Source organism: Cephus cinctus, unplaced genomic scaffold (assembly GCF_000341935.2).
Source record: "Cephus cinctus unplaced genomic scaffold, Ccin1 Ccin1_scaffold0080, whole genome shotgun sequence".
Taxonomy (NCBI): domain Eukaryota; kingdom Metazoa; phylum Arthropoda; class Insecta; order Hymenoptera; family Cephidae; genus Cephus; species Cephus cinctus.
Genome location: NW_014332821.1, coordinates 421,695 through 439,009, shown reverse-complemented (window position 1 = coordinate 439,009; position 17,315 = coordinate 421,695). Strand labels below are relative to the sequence as shown.

The window sequence follows — 17,315 nt, the reverse complement described above, 5'->3', positions numbered from 1 at the left end:
CACGCTGCCGCCATTTTAATAATAAATAACGGTTCCGTTCCTAGATGGCGTTGCATACGTTTCTTCCAAGCTGGTACACAGAGTCAAACGTCTCGTAAACCATAGCGTCGAGAGTATCTTTAAACTTCGTTGCAATACGACGTGTCAATCATTCCATGTTTTAATTGTGCTTCATAAAAATAATATATTAATCAGGTAATAATGATTTTGAATAGTTTTAACAGTTAAGGATCCATATACTGGATAGTAGTAAAAACGTAATTCATTGTTGGATTGACTTAATAAACTTATTAATTTCAAAGAATCAGTCTAAATAAAGTGCACCTACATAAATCGTAACTATGATCTGCCATTATATTACGGATATCTATTTTTATTTTTATATTACCTAAAAATGTATTTAAAAAGTCCATTAAGTAGATCTGAAAGCTAACTAGTTATAACTATTATAAATTTGGCGCTGAAATTACGAAGAATGAAAATTGTATATACCAAATTTCGATATAATGGTATGTCGAAGGTTGATCGTATTACCATTATTAAGTTGAAAGGACCTTTAAGAAGGGTAGATTTTTTAAATTTTACGGACTAATTGTTTAATATCTGCATATCATAAATAGCAAGTATTTTGTCCTATAAAAACTTCTTTAAATTCTTCTCGTGTAGAATATTATGACTATATTCCATAATTCAATCAAGGTTGCGTTTATCAATTTTAAGCGAATCGCATTTACAGATTTCTTCTTCTTTTATATAGTTGGCACCAGTTGGGAAAACGTCCTTTACAAGCAGCCACATTTACAGATTTCCACTGAACACAGAAATCAGTTGAAGCAATGATTAAAAATGTATAACCGTAACCGTGCTTATATTACGAAATACAACCTTATATCAATAATATTTTATATATTCCAATCTAAACTAAATCGCACAACTTTGTTCCATTAAAGTACAATAAAATTATTTCGTGATTACAAAACATTCAATTTATACTCAGAACCCGTAACTGTCGATGCCTGTAAAATAATTTTGTAATATTTGCATATTACATTAATAAATGTGAGTGGACAGTTTAACATTAATGTAATAACTATATATGCCATCTTGAGAATTGACAGTTTTCTTATCAATAATTATACACAGAATGCTATATAATAAACGTAAAAAGAATACGCTCTTATAGTAAATTGTTATCAAAAAAGCATTGAAAAGTATTAACCGATAAGGAAGCTTTATTTTTGCGCTGCGAGATGGCGGCAGTGTTCCAACGCCTAGCTACCTTCCTTCACGTGTCGCATCGGGTGACATGGGTTTTATAGAACGAGTGTAACGGGTATTTTCAATTCAATTGTAGACGGGATTTTGCAAGCGATACCATTTTTTAAGTTCAGTGGTCAGTTTACTTAGTATTTCATGTTGGACTGTTGATAGCTCAAAGGTTTGGTTCTTTATATTTCGTGATGTGTTCCTTGGTGTAAGCGTTGCTTTGAGTCAAATGAAAGTTTTTACGTTAAAAGGTAATTTCAACCGTCTGGTGGATCGCAAATTATTCGACCGCTTTCCGGTCAGTTTGTATCTTGAAGCGGCTCATTCTTTTAAAAAGTTTCACGTTGTGCTCGATGTGAATATTTTTTAAAACGTTTCTTGTGTATGGTTCTGTGTAAATGGATGTATAAACGAGTGTCGTGAATAAGACACCTAATATATTCAGGTAAATATGATTAATCACCGTACACATTTCCTTTATTTCAGCTTCAGAATCCGCTAAGTTCGTTTCTTGGTTAGGTTTATGTTCTAATTTTCTCAAATTTTCCCTTTTAAAGAAGAACGGGCCATCACTAATGTTTGAATCTAATACTGACTTTTTAGAAATTATTTTATAATTATGATTGATTTTCAATCTTTCAAATTCAAGTTAATTATGTCATTAAATGTGCTCCGTTTTTTAATATGTATATGAAATACCTGCTAAAGAATATGAAATTGATTGAGTCCTGTTTTTAAATTTAAACAGTGAGTATTATAATTAATTTATAAGCATATTTTTATTGCCACTGGTGAGGCTACTTAAAAATTATAATTGTAGAAGATCATGGACTTTATTGTGTGAATATTGTATTGTAAATTGTACAAGTATGACTATGGTCATTATGGAGTAGTACATACAAATATTAGGAATAATATAATTTGATATGGTTTTAAAATTATTTTTTAGGTATTACGTATTAAGTGTATTACGATTGATACTGTATTAGGTCAAGATCACATAAGTTTGTTAGGCTTCATTCATAGAAGCACTATACGTTTAAATATAGCTCTAAGATATATCCGTGTGCAGCAACAACTCCTTTACATATCACCTGTTAGATTTCCTCTAAATTTAGAAAGCCTACACTCAATGCTTTATAGGTTTACTCTTCATGAGTTTAGTCTTTTAAAGCTTTCAGCTCATTGATCTTTATCATCTCTTTCAGAGTGTATGTATTGATAAGATAATATTATATTATGAAATGATTAAAATTTGTTTTCATAGTTCCTATAATTATTATTTGAGAAACTATACTATTTTCAATTCTGAACTGCATATTTTTAAAGCCACTAGGAGAAATATGAAGTCTATTATATGTTTTCCATTTTATATTGTACTGTAGAATTTTTGCACGCTTAGTCAAAACTTGGGTATAAAATATACAACAGTAAACATACATTCAGCTGTGCAGACTATTTATTTTTGGAGTTAATTATTTTCTCAGTACTGCTTGTATTAAATATATTTCTTTTGTTTGTTTTAAAACAGCTGACAGACTTGTTATTTAAGTTCTATGAAAAGTGTAAATTGTTAAACTAAATTTTGCACATTAAACTGTTTCAAATTAACACTAAACATACTGACAATTTTTTATAAACGCATTATTGGCTTTAAAAGGGTCAAATGACCAGTCGATGGTACGTTTAGTGTTAAATGAGTATAATTTAAAAACAAACAGACACATATTTTCAAAGAGAAATTTCTTTCCAGGATAAGGAAATGTATCAACAAGGATAACAGTGATAAATCAAAAAATGACCAGCAGAAAAGATAAAGCATCGAGCGGATTTGTAAGTATAAAATATATACAATATTTACTATTTGGAGTACAGAAATGATATATTTAATTTTCATAAATTTTATATATCTATTTATGTAATTTATAATTTTATTATACTCATAAAATATATTCTAATTGCATGATAAGATATAACAATATTTGTGTCCTGGGTCATTATACTATGTGCCCTAGGAAAAGATATTGTGAGCCAGCTCGGAGTAGCGGGACACTAGGAGAATAATTTCTTTTTGGACGTGGTTCGATTTCTTATTAGGCATTAGTAATTCAGTTCCGATAATAATCACGGTCTCATGAGCTAATAACATGTCAAAATTGGTCAAGTCGCATGATGTTCATAGCAATGAACTGTTATGTCCTCATAGAGTCTAACATGAAACCCTTCAAGCATCAGAAATGTATTCTATATAATATCAAACAAGGGGGCGGCAGTCACCACGTCTAGATAAAGATTAATTTAGATTAATAATGTAAAAGTTCACAAATTATACGTCTCTATTACTATCAGACAGTGAACATTGCTCTATAAAATATCTCGTTATCATTTTATTATTTATTATCAATGCGTCAAATACATACATGAATTCGGAAGTAGATTGCGCATTTATATCCATAATCATTGACATATGTAATGCTAATGTAAAACATATAATATTTAATACTAAAAATATTAAATATTTTTCAATTATATACAAAGTTTTTTTAAACGATTACACGCTAGTGATTACAACTTTTCTTAACTGTATCCAACTTTTAATTCGAGAAAGCAGCATTCACCGCACAACAGGAAGAGGAAATCGGAGTAGTTTTACGTTTAGATAAGGTAGCCTAGTATAAACAACTGCTGCGATAAAGCAAGAACCGTAAATACAAAATAGAATGAAATGTACGTCAAATATACGAATATAATGAATGAATTATCATAACGAGCTGTTACGTCCGGAAGATCTACATACTTCCTTGATAAAAGAGAAGGTCCATATAATATTCGAGAAATTGCAGTCTGTTGTTATTATTAATATCAACGATATTCTCTTCAATTGTTATGAAGCACGAGACGTTGTTGTCTCACATAATAACTCTGATGAGTCAATATATTATTTAGAATATATTTACAAATATTTAACACCCTGTTGCGCAAATAAATTCTAGGTAACAAGCGCTGTATCATTTTAAGCGATCACTGTTTTATATTTCGTCATATAAATTATGAATGCTCAACATCATGAACACTGATCACATCGCGATTAACGATCATCGCTATTGAAGATCGAAAGATCATGCCCAGTCAACCGATCCAAGTGAGACGATGCGTAAGACAACCTAACGGTGTGCTTCAATTCTTCAACCTGTATTGCCAACATTACCCTGCGCATTTTTATATCTTTACGAGCCAGCGACCTGCCTAGCTTTTACGAGACTTCCTACCTAGTCTCTTTCTTCATCGGGATTTCTCCATTCTTAATTTCTTAACTCGCCTCGTAGCTCGCGTACTTCTGTAATCAGTCACGTACGACACAACAGTGTAATTCCTTGAAAAAAGATTTATTCACGTATAATTCTTAAAAGTCACAAATATTTTCGCTACCCGTTATAACGTCAAAAAAGATATTTATTTGTGCACACTATGAATCGAATCTGCTTAATAAAACTTGTCGACACTCTTTACGTTGGCTTTGCAAAATTTTTCTAGACAGTCTCTCTGCTTTTCCTGCACCATTTAATTTTTCGAAACGCCACAGATATGTCGTGACTCAAGCGTAACGTTACTATTTCAGGTACTTTCTTTGACACGAGGTATGTCGATTTTATGGTCAATTATAATACTTATTGACGACGGCCAAAGTAACTTGCGGAGATTATAGTATAGTGTGGGTAACGGTAGATTAGGTATGGGCCAGAAAATGTCAACTGTCATACGAATTTAAATTTTGAATGTTATCCGTAAAAATGAAAATGGAATGTTTAAGTATCGAGCTATGTCGTGCTCTCACTTCTTATATAATTGTAAGATGAATGAATATACTGTACTTTTTTTTTATACCTGACTAAAGAAGCGTTGCCATTCACTCAAGGTCTGTGAATATACGGATCACAATTTCTTATTGATCTCTGTGAAGCTGACTAATATTTCTTTATTTTCATTGCTGCTCTTCTATTGTCTGGCAACGAGATTGAATGCCAATCGGTTGCAAGGAAAGGCGGCAGAAGTCGATATTTCTCGTAGAAAACTTTCCCCGTTATTCCCCTAGAATTATAGATGGTTCGTTAAACCAGTCATTTTCGTAGCACGCTTGGTTTCATCATAGTCGTTCGCCGAACAAACTTGTTTTGAGTTATCGCTATTGCAATTGCTGCGTAGGTCTTGCGAGGTCTTTGCACTGTCCTGACGCTGTAATTAGAGTAAGTATTACGTGCGACTAGATTGCGACAATAATAAAGAAGAATAAATGTCATAGGTTGAATTGAATATGATTATAATGTAAGTGAGCACCAACGATATTACGGTTTTAAAAATTAGTACTTAGATCGTTTATTTACCATATTTTTTTTTATCGAACGTACACCAAAAAATATCGTTTATCCTGCTGAATGTATTTATGGGAAGTACGGTAGAAAAATTCTACGAAAAAAAAAAAAAAAAAACGAGTTCGAGTGCATAAACATTTTTTGTATTTGAAACAAGAGCGTATTGGTTACCGAGATTTCCGTAAAGCGCGGTTATCAGGCTCGAGTGAAGCGAATCCATTAACAGTACAATAATTAATAAGTTGTCGTCTGTCGCGTTATTCGAGAAAGAAAAAGTCGTGATCCACGACCTTGTTTATTCGAGTCTTCGTAATTGAAAAGTACTATTAGGATAATATGAGAGAAGATAACAGTAATGCTAAGTGAAATAGTATTACATATCGCACTATAGTTTATCATCAATAGTTTTTTTCACCAATAAAACCTTGTACGGATCTATCCTATATGAAGGGGACCACTCTTTGTCGACTATATTAAATACCTACTACAGTATATACCGAACTTGGCCAATCTAACTTTATTCGTTTTTGCGTCTATTGACTTTGCACTTGAAACTTTTTGCGCTATTGTTTTCACGTAATACGATACGTCAGTCTTCGCGAAACCGGCATATTATGATTATGTGAGCTGCATCACGTAATTGTAAGAAAACACCTTTTTCGATGAGACGAATTCAATTCAATTCAAGGTCGATATTTAAGGAATCGTATCACCACTACTTCCTCAGTGCATTCGTAGTAACGGGTAGATATACGTACATGTATGTACACTCGAACGCGCCTTATCAGCAATCATTTCGCAACGGGTTACTTTATCATGAAAAACACACTACGCAGGTCTGAATATACCAAGTTCAATTCTGCTGGTACCAGCGTCCGCGCGTCATTGGAGTCTAGCACCGTTAAGTTTCTCTCTTCTTGTTAAGGTTAGCGCGAGCCCCGGAATGTTCAACACTGTTGGTTAAGCGTGAAAAGTTTGTGTTTGTACGAATTGTTCATACGGATTGTTGCGCGTGACGATAGCGAGAGATAAATTGCGAAAAAGCTGGAAAAGTACAGAAAACTTATATATTTTGTTGTTGTTTCGGATCGATTTAATAATCTTTCAGGCTATTCATTAGTGTACGAGTGGACACGGTATTAAAAAATTCTCCTACGAAAGGGTTTATTTTGAATAGCCTTTCAATGGTTCGTAAGTGGGTAGTGTATTAGGGCGGTTTTCCTCTTCGATAGCCCCAGTGCTAATGCACAAACGTCAAAGAATCAAAAGGGACGTTCTTTCTGCTTATCAATGGAACGGTTAAATTTATGTCTTCCCCATTATTCGAGACTGAATAGGGAGTTCGGCTTATTTGTTTAATGCGAAGGGTGAACATCCCCCGATTCATTTTACGGCGGACGGCGCCCCGTTTGTAAATTGAGTAAATAGTCAGTGACTCAATGCGGTTAACTTACTTTGTCCTGAAGTACCGACCATATGGGGATCGTACGTTATGGGTTACAAAAGAAAATGTTTTCCTTGCGAATACGGTACATGCAAACGAAAGGAACGTCGGATTTAAAGCTTTCCTTTCGTTTTCACGGAAATGTACGCTACCTTTCTTAACGATTACAAAAATAATAATAAAAATGCGAATAGCTTACGATATATTTATTTTATATTCAGTCTGCCGACACTGACAGTTACTAATTCACGAAATCTCTGTACTCTATCGGCACGATAAGATAAGCTCGTTAATCTCGAATGGCAGGCATCAGTCGCAAAAGACAAAAGTATAGTCGTACGCGATAACGCATCGGGCGTACTTACTATGAGCATTCGATAGAAAACTGAATAACTGAACGTATTAAGAATTCATCGGTGCTCTTGACAGTAACCAAAGGTTGTACTTTATTTTTATAACAAACGCGCTCGTCGCACGGTTGCTTGATTGTTTCATTAATTTCTTCATATATTCAGTCGACTGCTACTTGAATTATCAAGGCATTAAATATGTATGCACATAACTAGACGCGCGTAATATCAGTCACCCGCATATATAGCACGTGTTTCAAAGTCGACATAAGCACATAGGTTACATACATGCATTGTATCCCCACTCTCGGTGACATATGAGCCAGCAATGTTAACTACCTATTCAAATACACAAATCACACACATGGCTGATCCCCACGTACGGTGGGTCACTACTTGTATTAGCGACTCCACACGCTCGTCTTCCCGCACGGGAGGTAAAATAGTACAGTACCGGTGCGGCTTCCGCACGAGTTAGATGAAATGTACGCACGCACATTGAAACACGATCCAATTCCAGTAACGTAGACTCACACGACTCAATGTGAGTCAGTTACGTGTTACGCCACCTCCAGAGAAACCTTTTATTATATATTTTAGATATTTTCAACGAAGTCGGCTAAAGAGCCGCGTCGTCTTTAGTCTTATTGAATTTGCGGCTCGCCAGGTCGAGGTGATCCTGAAAACGATCTGTGGGAAACTTTACGTTGCTGTGTGTAAATCGAATTCAACGATTCCTCGATAACTTTCAACTGCGTGGGTTATTGACAATGAACTTGAGTCGGAGCGAGTGTGAATTTTTTGTTTGTTTTTATATACCGTGAAAGTGCGTGGATAGTCGTGTTCTTCGTATCGCGGTGGTATGTATACAGTTTACGCAAGGTGAAAAGTCGAGGAATACCACGCAGAAATGTCGGGCACTATCAAGAGACGGAAGAGTTGGTACCAGAAAGCCGAGTCTGGTATAAAGGTGCGTATTTGATTCATAATGGTTAACAATAGAGTGCTTATTGTCACGTGTAATTCTTTTGAGATCAATGGGTTAGCAGCGCGTAGCGTTACGCTTGAAATGGATTTTTTTTTCTCAAGTTAAGTATACAATAACGTGAGCTTCCGGTGTGTGGCATTATATAGGCCCATCCTTGGATGCTTATCGAAGTTCTTTATTCGCTTGCATAAACGTTACTCGCACGCAAGAAACAATATCTAGTAAGAGGACACCATACGAATTTTGCTTAGTATCCCGTCGCAGTAACCCAAGTACGTTGCACCGTAAAGTTGGGCCATACTTTTTTTCTTTTCCTTTCCTTTGTTTCTATGCGCGCACTCGCCGTGCCACGTGATGGGCGTTTCCAAATTTCATGAGATACTCGAGCCTGGGTAACCTAACCTCACCCGATCTAGTCGCGTTAACGCAGAGTAGGCAATTCTAAATGAATGGTAAACACGACGGTGTAATCTTTTTGATACAGAGTCAAATAGCTGTCTACGGAATGTACGTTGTTACACTGATATCTGCCAAATGAAAGGCACCTGCCAACGATACGTTCCACATGGGCTCACGCACCATTTCCTGTTATGGCTATCGCAACGCTCGACACCCTGCTCTCCATATTCTTGAAACATCCGACCGTTGAAACATCTGACCCCCTTACTGCTTCTCGGCTCGTGCAGATGGGATTAAAGGAATGTGGGTAGAAATCCGAAGTGGTGGATTTCGAGTTTCAGTAATCCCTGTTACGTTTCTGGCGTCCCTAACACGGACGAAGTATGTTAGTATGGACGCAGGCAGGAAATATGCAAAGGCGGCGAAAGTCATGCTTTTTTTTTTTGAGGTTATATTCAATGATCGTGGGTCGTGTAGGCGATCGGCACGTTTATGTACGGTAATGCTTTAATGTATTGCATTGGTAAGGATTCGGAGGAGTTTATTAATTCTATGGGAGGTCATTAATGCTAAAAGAAAGTTGTACATTGGGGCGACAGGAAATAAGTCTCGCCCACGTTACATAATTGACAGACAATAGGGTACTGAAAGATGATTATTGCTCTCTCTGTTATTTTAGTATTGCATGGTATAACCATTTTTATCTGATGTTTCTACAGTATTCCATTGGTCTGGGTCTCTGTCTCTTCTTGTACCTTGCGCTGTCTTCTTTCTTCCTTGTCTACTCTTGCACACTTTCTTACCCACTCGCTCACTCACTTACGACTTACCTGCTTCAAGAGGTATCCTGTCGCTTAGCAGTGCGGGGCATACGAGGCAGTCAGGGTCTAAAAGGAGCACTGATTCACCTGAACAAATAATACACAAAACACGGCGATGGTCAGTGAACAGAGTTTTGTTTTGAAATAAAAGTGTTAGCTTTGGTATATGGCGATCGATGACGTCAATGGCTTCGAATGATATTTGTCACAGCTGAAAACCGGTCCTACCGCATTGCATTCCACGAGGATGAGTGCATTCTTCGGCAATTCCTCGCTCTCGCCTCAAAATAATTCGGCGCCCCGAACGAATTAGAAGTAACGACGGGAGAGCTTATCTTGGACGTTAGTCTGAGAACGTTAATATCAGTTTTATGATCGTTCGATTTTTCGAAAATAATCGACGACTCTCTGTGGTACAAATTTTCCATTAATATAATCTATTAAGATCACGCGCGAATGATTATTTCTTTACGTGTCTCGATATGTTACTTCGGAAGTGAATTCGTCGGAGGTTGCGAGTAGATAAAAAAATATGCGTCCAAGGCAGTGGGTACTTCGTTCTGGGATGTATTCATTTATATCATCCGTCTTTTCGACAAATAATTTGATTTTCAGGATTTCGATTAATTCCTGTTCTAAGACGTGACTCTCTGTGATGAGGGATGTACGTATTTACCTAGGCGACACCAATGCAGTCTTCTTTCGTAATGAACGAGAATATTTTCCCCCAAGATTTCTATTCCGTAATGACTTTTCCGTCCGCTTCCCCGTTTAGTAAGACATCGAAAAAGTGCCTGAACGAGAAAACCTTGTATGAAATCTCGGGAGTTACTCGCGTAACGCTGCATCCTATTGACGAAACATTCTGAACTTATCGTTTTCACATTTACCTTCCTGTTTCGATATAGAATATCGGTTAAGATAAATTAAGTGCACTGGGTCCGTCGCTATATGTATACATATAGATGCGATCGATTGTACTGTAGCTAGTATCGGTGTACCTTTCGATTCTAGAATCCGACGCCATTTCGTCATTCACTGACAACGAAATTGAATCTATTCTTCTGCCCGATTATTTCGATCTCCCTATCGGCCAATTACTGTTCTTAAATGTTTTCTTCCGATAGAAAGTCGTTCTATTGAGGCCTGGCGTGTGTTGTGTATATATACATATATATATGCTTTGAAAATGGTTGAGAGAGACCGAGATATTAACAATGAGTCGCATTACAGAATCGTTTACTGACGCTTTGCAGCCGCGGGTAGAAAAAGAGACAATAAAGTTACGTCCACGAGTAGGGAGCCTGATCGGCATCAGTTACAGACGCACGCCAAGGAAGCACGCGGAAGTACGAAACCTTCGAGAGAATGTCTTGATGACTTTTTGCCGATATCCAATCACGGATTATGGCTCTGCGTCCGTTTTGTAACGTGACTGTGCATCGCGTCGTTCGGCTCGGAAATTCGACCTTAGCTTCATTTTTGCTAACATCCATGCGCTCTCGTCACAACCGGTATAAATCGATCCTTTCGATCTTCGCTTGCTTGTGTTTACACCTATCACGCGATACATTCGCTATATTCGTGCTTGATGATGCCTGACGTCCATCGGTAGACACATTGAGGTTTCATTCGAATCGATGAAACGCACAGTCGTTGTGTAGCATATGGGACAATTTTATTTTCTCTATGATTGTCGCGTGACGGTTAGTTCATAGTTAAATAATTTTTAACACCGACTATACTATTCGCAGTAGAAACTTTCTTCCGCAGGTCCTGAGCCTGTCTAGGATCCTCACTAAGCTAGTACAGGCCTAGCTAGGACCCCGATGGGACCACGATTTTCATAATGCTACTAGGGATCGAGACGGTTTTATCTAAATCTGAATGATGCTTACGTAGGTACTGATACACAAGTTACTCACTCAGCCTGATCCGTATTATCTGTTTGTTGATAAGTGAAACTTATCTACAAACTTATCATATTTCAAATACTCATAGCAATTCTCTATCATACCTTTGAAATCGTGCTTATCTGCATTAGGTAACTTGGTACTGCCATTTGAAATTCTGTTCGCATAGTCTTGTTGTATTGGCGGCATGAAATCGTACTCCTAGTGTTGCTTGTAGTTTCATGATTGCCTGAAAACTTTGATTCCTTAAATGGAGTTGGAGCGATCGCACGCGTTTGCAGAATTTTTTATTTTCACATTTAGCTATAGAGATATCCATAACGAGTAAACTTTGTTGCGTGTAACGGTATTTGACGTGTTTTACGTCAATTCGTGTTTTTCAGCCACTATGACGATTAGTTTCGATTGTTGCTACCAGATAGCTCGTTATTTATTCATGTCTCCGATTTTTTTAGTCATCCTTCAATACGAAAGCACAATATTGCCGGTGTATCAAAAAACGTGATCTATAATAAAAATTTTCACGATATTGCCGTACCGTACGGAAATCAGTAAGATTAACTATACGCGCCTTGGTGAAAATTCCATTATGAGAATATCACGGGTCTGTCAGGGTCCTACCTAGCTAGGCCTGGCTGGTTCCGCGGGAACCCAGATAGGTCCTAGACATATAAAAGAAAATTGATACTATTGCATACGATCTCTTACATTTTGCTGATTTATAACCTCGGCATATTAAAATCATATGTTAAGGATGACGTTTATCGACAATTTTTTATTTTTATAAAAATCCAACAAACAGTTGTGTGTGTTATTTATCATATGTATATCAAAGTAGCAGTTTGATTTTTGGAAAAATTGTCTAACGACGGTGCCCTATCGTCCTCGATCTTTCGTTATTTAAAAATCCATAAACCGTTCTCCGCCTACGAGGCAGTCGTGCAGGCGTGCCCGTGAGTGACGTCACTCAAAGTGACCTCAGCGACCTCTATATTCCAACAGAGCCGTGGACCTTCCTTTCGCAGCCTCCGTATGTTCTTCTCTCTGTTAGGGGGTATCCATGAATATTTTTATTCTCTGGTCACCTTTGCTAGATTTTGTTTCTGCTCGTAATCTCAATGATCCTTGGTCCTCTTTGATCTCTTCGCTTATATATTTTTGCCCATCTTCTTCGCTGTATAGGTTCGATTTTGCCGATTCGCGCTCGTCATCCTATTACTGATTTTCTTTGTAAATAGTTATTCGCGATTGAAAAAAACCTACTCCATACGACCTTGTCAGTGATTCGCTAATGATTCACGCTAATCATTCGCAGTTTATATAGTCGTGCCTCGTGATTCACCGTTGCCTGTGAAGACGACGGGATCACCAAAGAGGTTCCTTCGTCTATAAAATAAGACGTATCAACGACCTCAAACCTTCGTACATTCGCTCCTTACTCGTCACACGTCGATACGGCTCAAGGAGGTGAAAAGTGCTCCAGGCGAGATGGATTTCTGATTTTCTCATTTTCCCCCGACTTTTCTCGACTCCCAATACACAGTCTGTGGGACGTGATTGGCGACAATGTACAAATCGTATCGATTGCAATTGACCTTTCTATTCGTTCTAGCAATCGAAATGATTTTGGCGATTCTTTAGAGCGCAGAGTCTGCGCACTGTAACGTATTCGAATTGTTCTTCGGGCGGATTCATCGTCAGTGGGACAAGGCCGAATAAGATGACGCCATCGTCAATTTCAAACGCTTCGTCGTATTATGCTCTGGCGCACTGTCCTTTCCATATTACTCTTCTTGTTTACCTCGGACAAATTCAATTACGAAAACTCCAGGGACTCCCGATTTTAACATCGCGCCTTGGCCGGATGGTGCAAATCATTGCAGGTGTTTCCAGGCTTTAATCTCAGTTGGATTTTCTTTTTGGCATTGAAACAACCAACGCGGACTGTTGTATCTTACTGGAACGATCTCAAAGGTGGTTCCAGGAGATGCACAAGTCTGTGCACCGACGTACACGGTGAGAAGCTCTTGCGACCGGTTCGCATAGCTATGCTATATCTATGCCAGGCCTATCCCCATGGTTACGGTCGCGGATACGATTACGGTGCGTACGCATGACTATGAAAATTGCCAGGTACTTACAAACTTAAACTCAAGTCAGCACGTTCTTGATAAGCGTTCCACCGTGGACGAAACGGTAGGAGAGTTCTTCACTTTGGTTTCTTTAATTTCCATCCTCCTCTGTGTACCGTTACATTAATCTCGTGTTATGATGTAACTGTACCAACCTACCTACCTACCGAACGCCATCGTTCTACCGGCGCGCGCATCAGAGATAAACCGGCGGACTAATCAAAGACGACTCTATTTACATGTTAATTACCTTTTTTCTTTTACCGACCAACCGCCACCTGTCACGTTTGACACTGTAGGATTCTTAGACGCTGGACGCACGTGACACGGGCAACCGGATGCAGGTCACTGTCGTCATCAGTAGACTCTAATTTCGTGCCGCTGAGGATACTCTCTGTAATTTTAGAAAAATATTTTATCTGCGTCTCAATGACTTTCAGGGTCTTCCTCTTGCTTCTGAGGGACGTACATACAATGGCCAATGGATCAATTGCAGGTTGCAGGCGATCTGTCAGTGTACCTATAGTCGTATACGTAAGATACATTGCCGCTGCTTCCTTCGTGCTCCTTATTTCTCTACTTCAGTTCCATTCCCTCGTTTTTCTCCTTTTACATATCGGGAATGTAGCGTGTCATGTCTCTGTGAAGTATAGACGTGTTTCGTTACACTAGAACGGTGAAAATACGTTTCGTTCCTCCCATTGAATATTCCTTTCTTATTTATCAATGTCAGCAGTTTTTTTTTTTTTTTTTTTTTTTTTTTTTTTTCGACGAACGGTATACCAAAAATGTATGGACACTCAGGACTGCAGCTGAAACTCGACGTTACGTCCGTACGCAACGTGTCGTCCGCGTCGTTAGTGTTTACGTGAAATATAAGAGCGCTTCAGCATCTGTAAAAATAGACAGTGAAGTAACGAGCGCGACTAAACAAAAGAAGTAGCTGAGACGGCGTGTGCGTTCTGACGCAAGTTTATTCACTGAAGATGCCAGCCACTAGATGGATGAAAATATCGATGCGAGGAAGTGTACTACACGTGATACTCTGGCGTTTCGTAAGTCGTTGGAGTACGGCAGACTGAACGTTCTTAAAAGTACCTTTTTTCTTATATTCTCTACGAGATATGCTTCCGTCACGAATCCTTTTTAACAGCAAACGGATCTTTGGGGGATGACTGAATGGCAAGAAACGATCACACGCGCTTGCGAAAACTGTGTCGCGCTATTATTGGGAGGTCATCATTATTTTTGTATTCGGTGATGTCTTAATTTCAGGCTGTACATACCACACGGTAATCTCGAATTGCAGTGACACAAGTAGATACGTGCACGCGGTTGTGCGTCACTCATGGGTGGATGTATTTTAGAGAACCCACGAGACCTCCTTAATAATGTTAAAGGTGCACTCGAAGCGTTTCCGATATAGGAGGTAAGACCAAAGCTGCTTGCGGGTTTAAAACTCTTTACATTAGGGCGAACAGAGTGAAGTATGGTGAAAAACCATGTGAAAATATATCTATAATCGTCGTTTGTATCGTTATAAACTATTGAACTAACTAGTAAAGGCATCTCGTCACGCGAGGGTATCGTCTTCGTTCAATGCTGTTAAATTGTATTTTCACTGTTGAAGTCTTTATGCCGAAGATGATGCGCTCACAGAATCTTCAAAGGTATTTTATACTTGCACGATACGATTTAGAGAGGTTAGTGAAAGCACTTGGGAGATAGAGCGCCTTTTAAATTACTTGTAAAAGTACCTAGCGTGGTGTTACTGGGTGTTTCATATATGTTGTATATGTATTGTATACGAGATATCTATGCTTTACGTGTCGCTTGTCACAATTAAATTTTTAATGATCAACGACTCAGTGTGTGCCATTTAGATTGAGACTTTCCAAAGATTCGTAAGTCCTAACTGCGTCTTAAGCCACCTCCTACGCAGCGTGGAACTCTATCAGACTCTTGAGCACGGAGTCAGTCTTTCGTGCACCTTCCTCCTATGCGGAACTGACCTCGCTTATTCGATACTCGGGGACTCCGATGCCCAAGCATTGCTTGGTACGATAGTATTGTACGTTAAGAAAGTTTTTGAACATAAGTGCGAACAGTGCGTAGAGTGAGATATTTTTAATTATTATTAAAATTACGAAAAAATCCGAATCCAAAGAGTCTGAAAAAAATTTGTCACTCGTCGGTCAAGAGGAAGGCTGAAGGGAAGTGACGTTTTTACTTGAGAACAAGACGTGCTCAACAAGTGGAAACGTATGAAATCCTTTTTTGGAAAATACATCGTGACATTCTTTGACGCTCGTCGTTTGAATTCAGCAAGCGTACAGGATAGGAATTATCTTGTAAACTGCGATAGTCCGTTAATTTTATAGCGTCGATAGGGTCGTGATGTTGAATCTTTAAAAATTTGATAATTTTTGCATTTTTTAGAATAATATTTTGCCAAATCATTTTTTTCAAATTTACTTGTTTTTACAAATTTCCGTAAAACCGTAGATCAATTCAGTTATCTTAATTTCATCTTTGAAACAAAATGGAATTTGGTACGTGACTCACGTATGTCGTCAATTAATAATTAATTACGGAAGTGTCCTTGCTAATGATGAAACTCAATGATAGCCTAATACATTCAGAGTTACAATAAAGGTCATTCTTGAACTTTCAACGACCATATAAAAAGTCCCACTTCCTTTTATGTTTCTCTTTTATTTTGAATATTTTATTAAAAGCTCCAAATTATAAGAGGAGATATTATGTGGGAAAATAATATAAGCAGCCTTGCGTACTGCGTTTGACAGGTGTCCGTTTTATACTTCCATGATGTCACAGTTAGAAGAGAACATTAATGCGGAAGCGGCTGATCGACTGTATTCCACCATTTAACGGTGTAGTCAGTTCGTGATAAAATACTCATTGAAAATTAACGATAAGAGTGTTCATCACGCCGAAAAATAGCCATTTAGATTATAACGACAATTAGCCGTCCAATTCATTACTACATCACTGTTTGAAATAGCCTTGCATATCTAGCCTCTTAGCTTGTGCAACTCTTTTTTTAATGAATATACAGGTATATACTACGTGCTAATGAAAGAATTGACGTCGATCTAATCCTACATTGGTTATTGAATTTCTAAGTGTTCTCGCTTCTTACCACAGACAATGTTTTTGTTTCCAATTCCCATACTGCGGCCTCCAGAAGGAGAATTTCTCACGACGGGAAAGTTACTTGATCCAAGGGGAAAAAAAGAAAAACTTCCTTCAGGACTCTGTTGATCATTGTGCCGACAACTCGAAGCACTCCCTCATCACGTAATTGAATTTTAGCCTGTGTACACATCGGTTAAAGAGTTTCGTACGGTCGTTTACAGACGTCGTACGGCTTAAAGCCGTTTAGTATAAAGTGACGTAGTAGAAAAGTGGTTAACAGAAAATTCCATTTCCTTACTGCGGCTATGCATTGGGTTTCATGGTACAATATCCGCATTCTTTACGAACAATTATTACTCGTGTTATTTTAGAATTGAAGTTTCAGTTAATGTACGCTGCTGAATGCGACGAACGGGAAATTATATGTGTTTAGTGGCTTTATAGAAATGTTTCATGTAAAACGGAGTTACTCG

At 37.8% G+C, this 17,315-nt stretch overlaps 1 protein-coding gene and 1 long non-coding RNA gene across 12 annotated transcripts in view; one reads left to right on the top strand and one right to left on the bottom strand.

Annotated features, from left to right (window-relative positions):
• Window positions 1-174: 174 nt before the first annotated feature.
• The window catches only part of LOC107271077 (protein diaphanous), a 28,668-nt gene continuing 11,527 nt past the window's right edge, over window positions 175-17,315 (top strand). For 2 of the 11 annotated variants that reach the window (XM_025088721.1, XM_015746706.2), the window contains exon 1: window positions 15,646-15,945. Coding sequence is in view for 5 of the 11 variants with exons in the window: in XM_025088685.1 (XP_024944453.1) it covers window positions 8,341-8,400 (60 nt within the window). In the remaining 6 variants the exon portion in view is untranslated. Of the gene's footprint in view, window positions 196-1,337; window positions 1,712-3,019; window positions 3,100-6,673; window positions 6,689-7,592; window positions 8,401-15,645; window positions 15,946-17,315 lie in introns of those variants that run through there. The other 9 variants (XM_025088707.1, XM_025088704.1, XM_025088685.1 and 6 more) reach the window with 9 other exon arrangements.
• On the bottom strand, window positions 3,825-6,375 carry LOC112494918. The gene is made up of 3 exons (XR_003060895.1): window positions 5,649-6,375; window positions 5,152-5,499; window positions 3,825-4,603 (listed from the first exon to the last, which is right to left on the bottom strand). It is a non-coding gene; the product is annotated as an uncharacterized LOC112494918 (long non-coding RNA).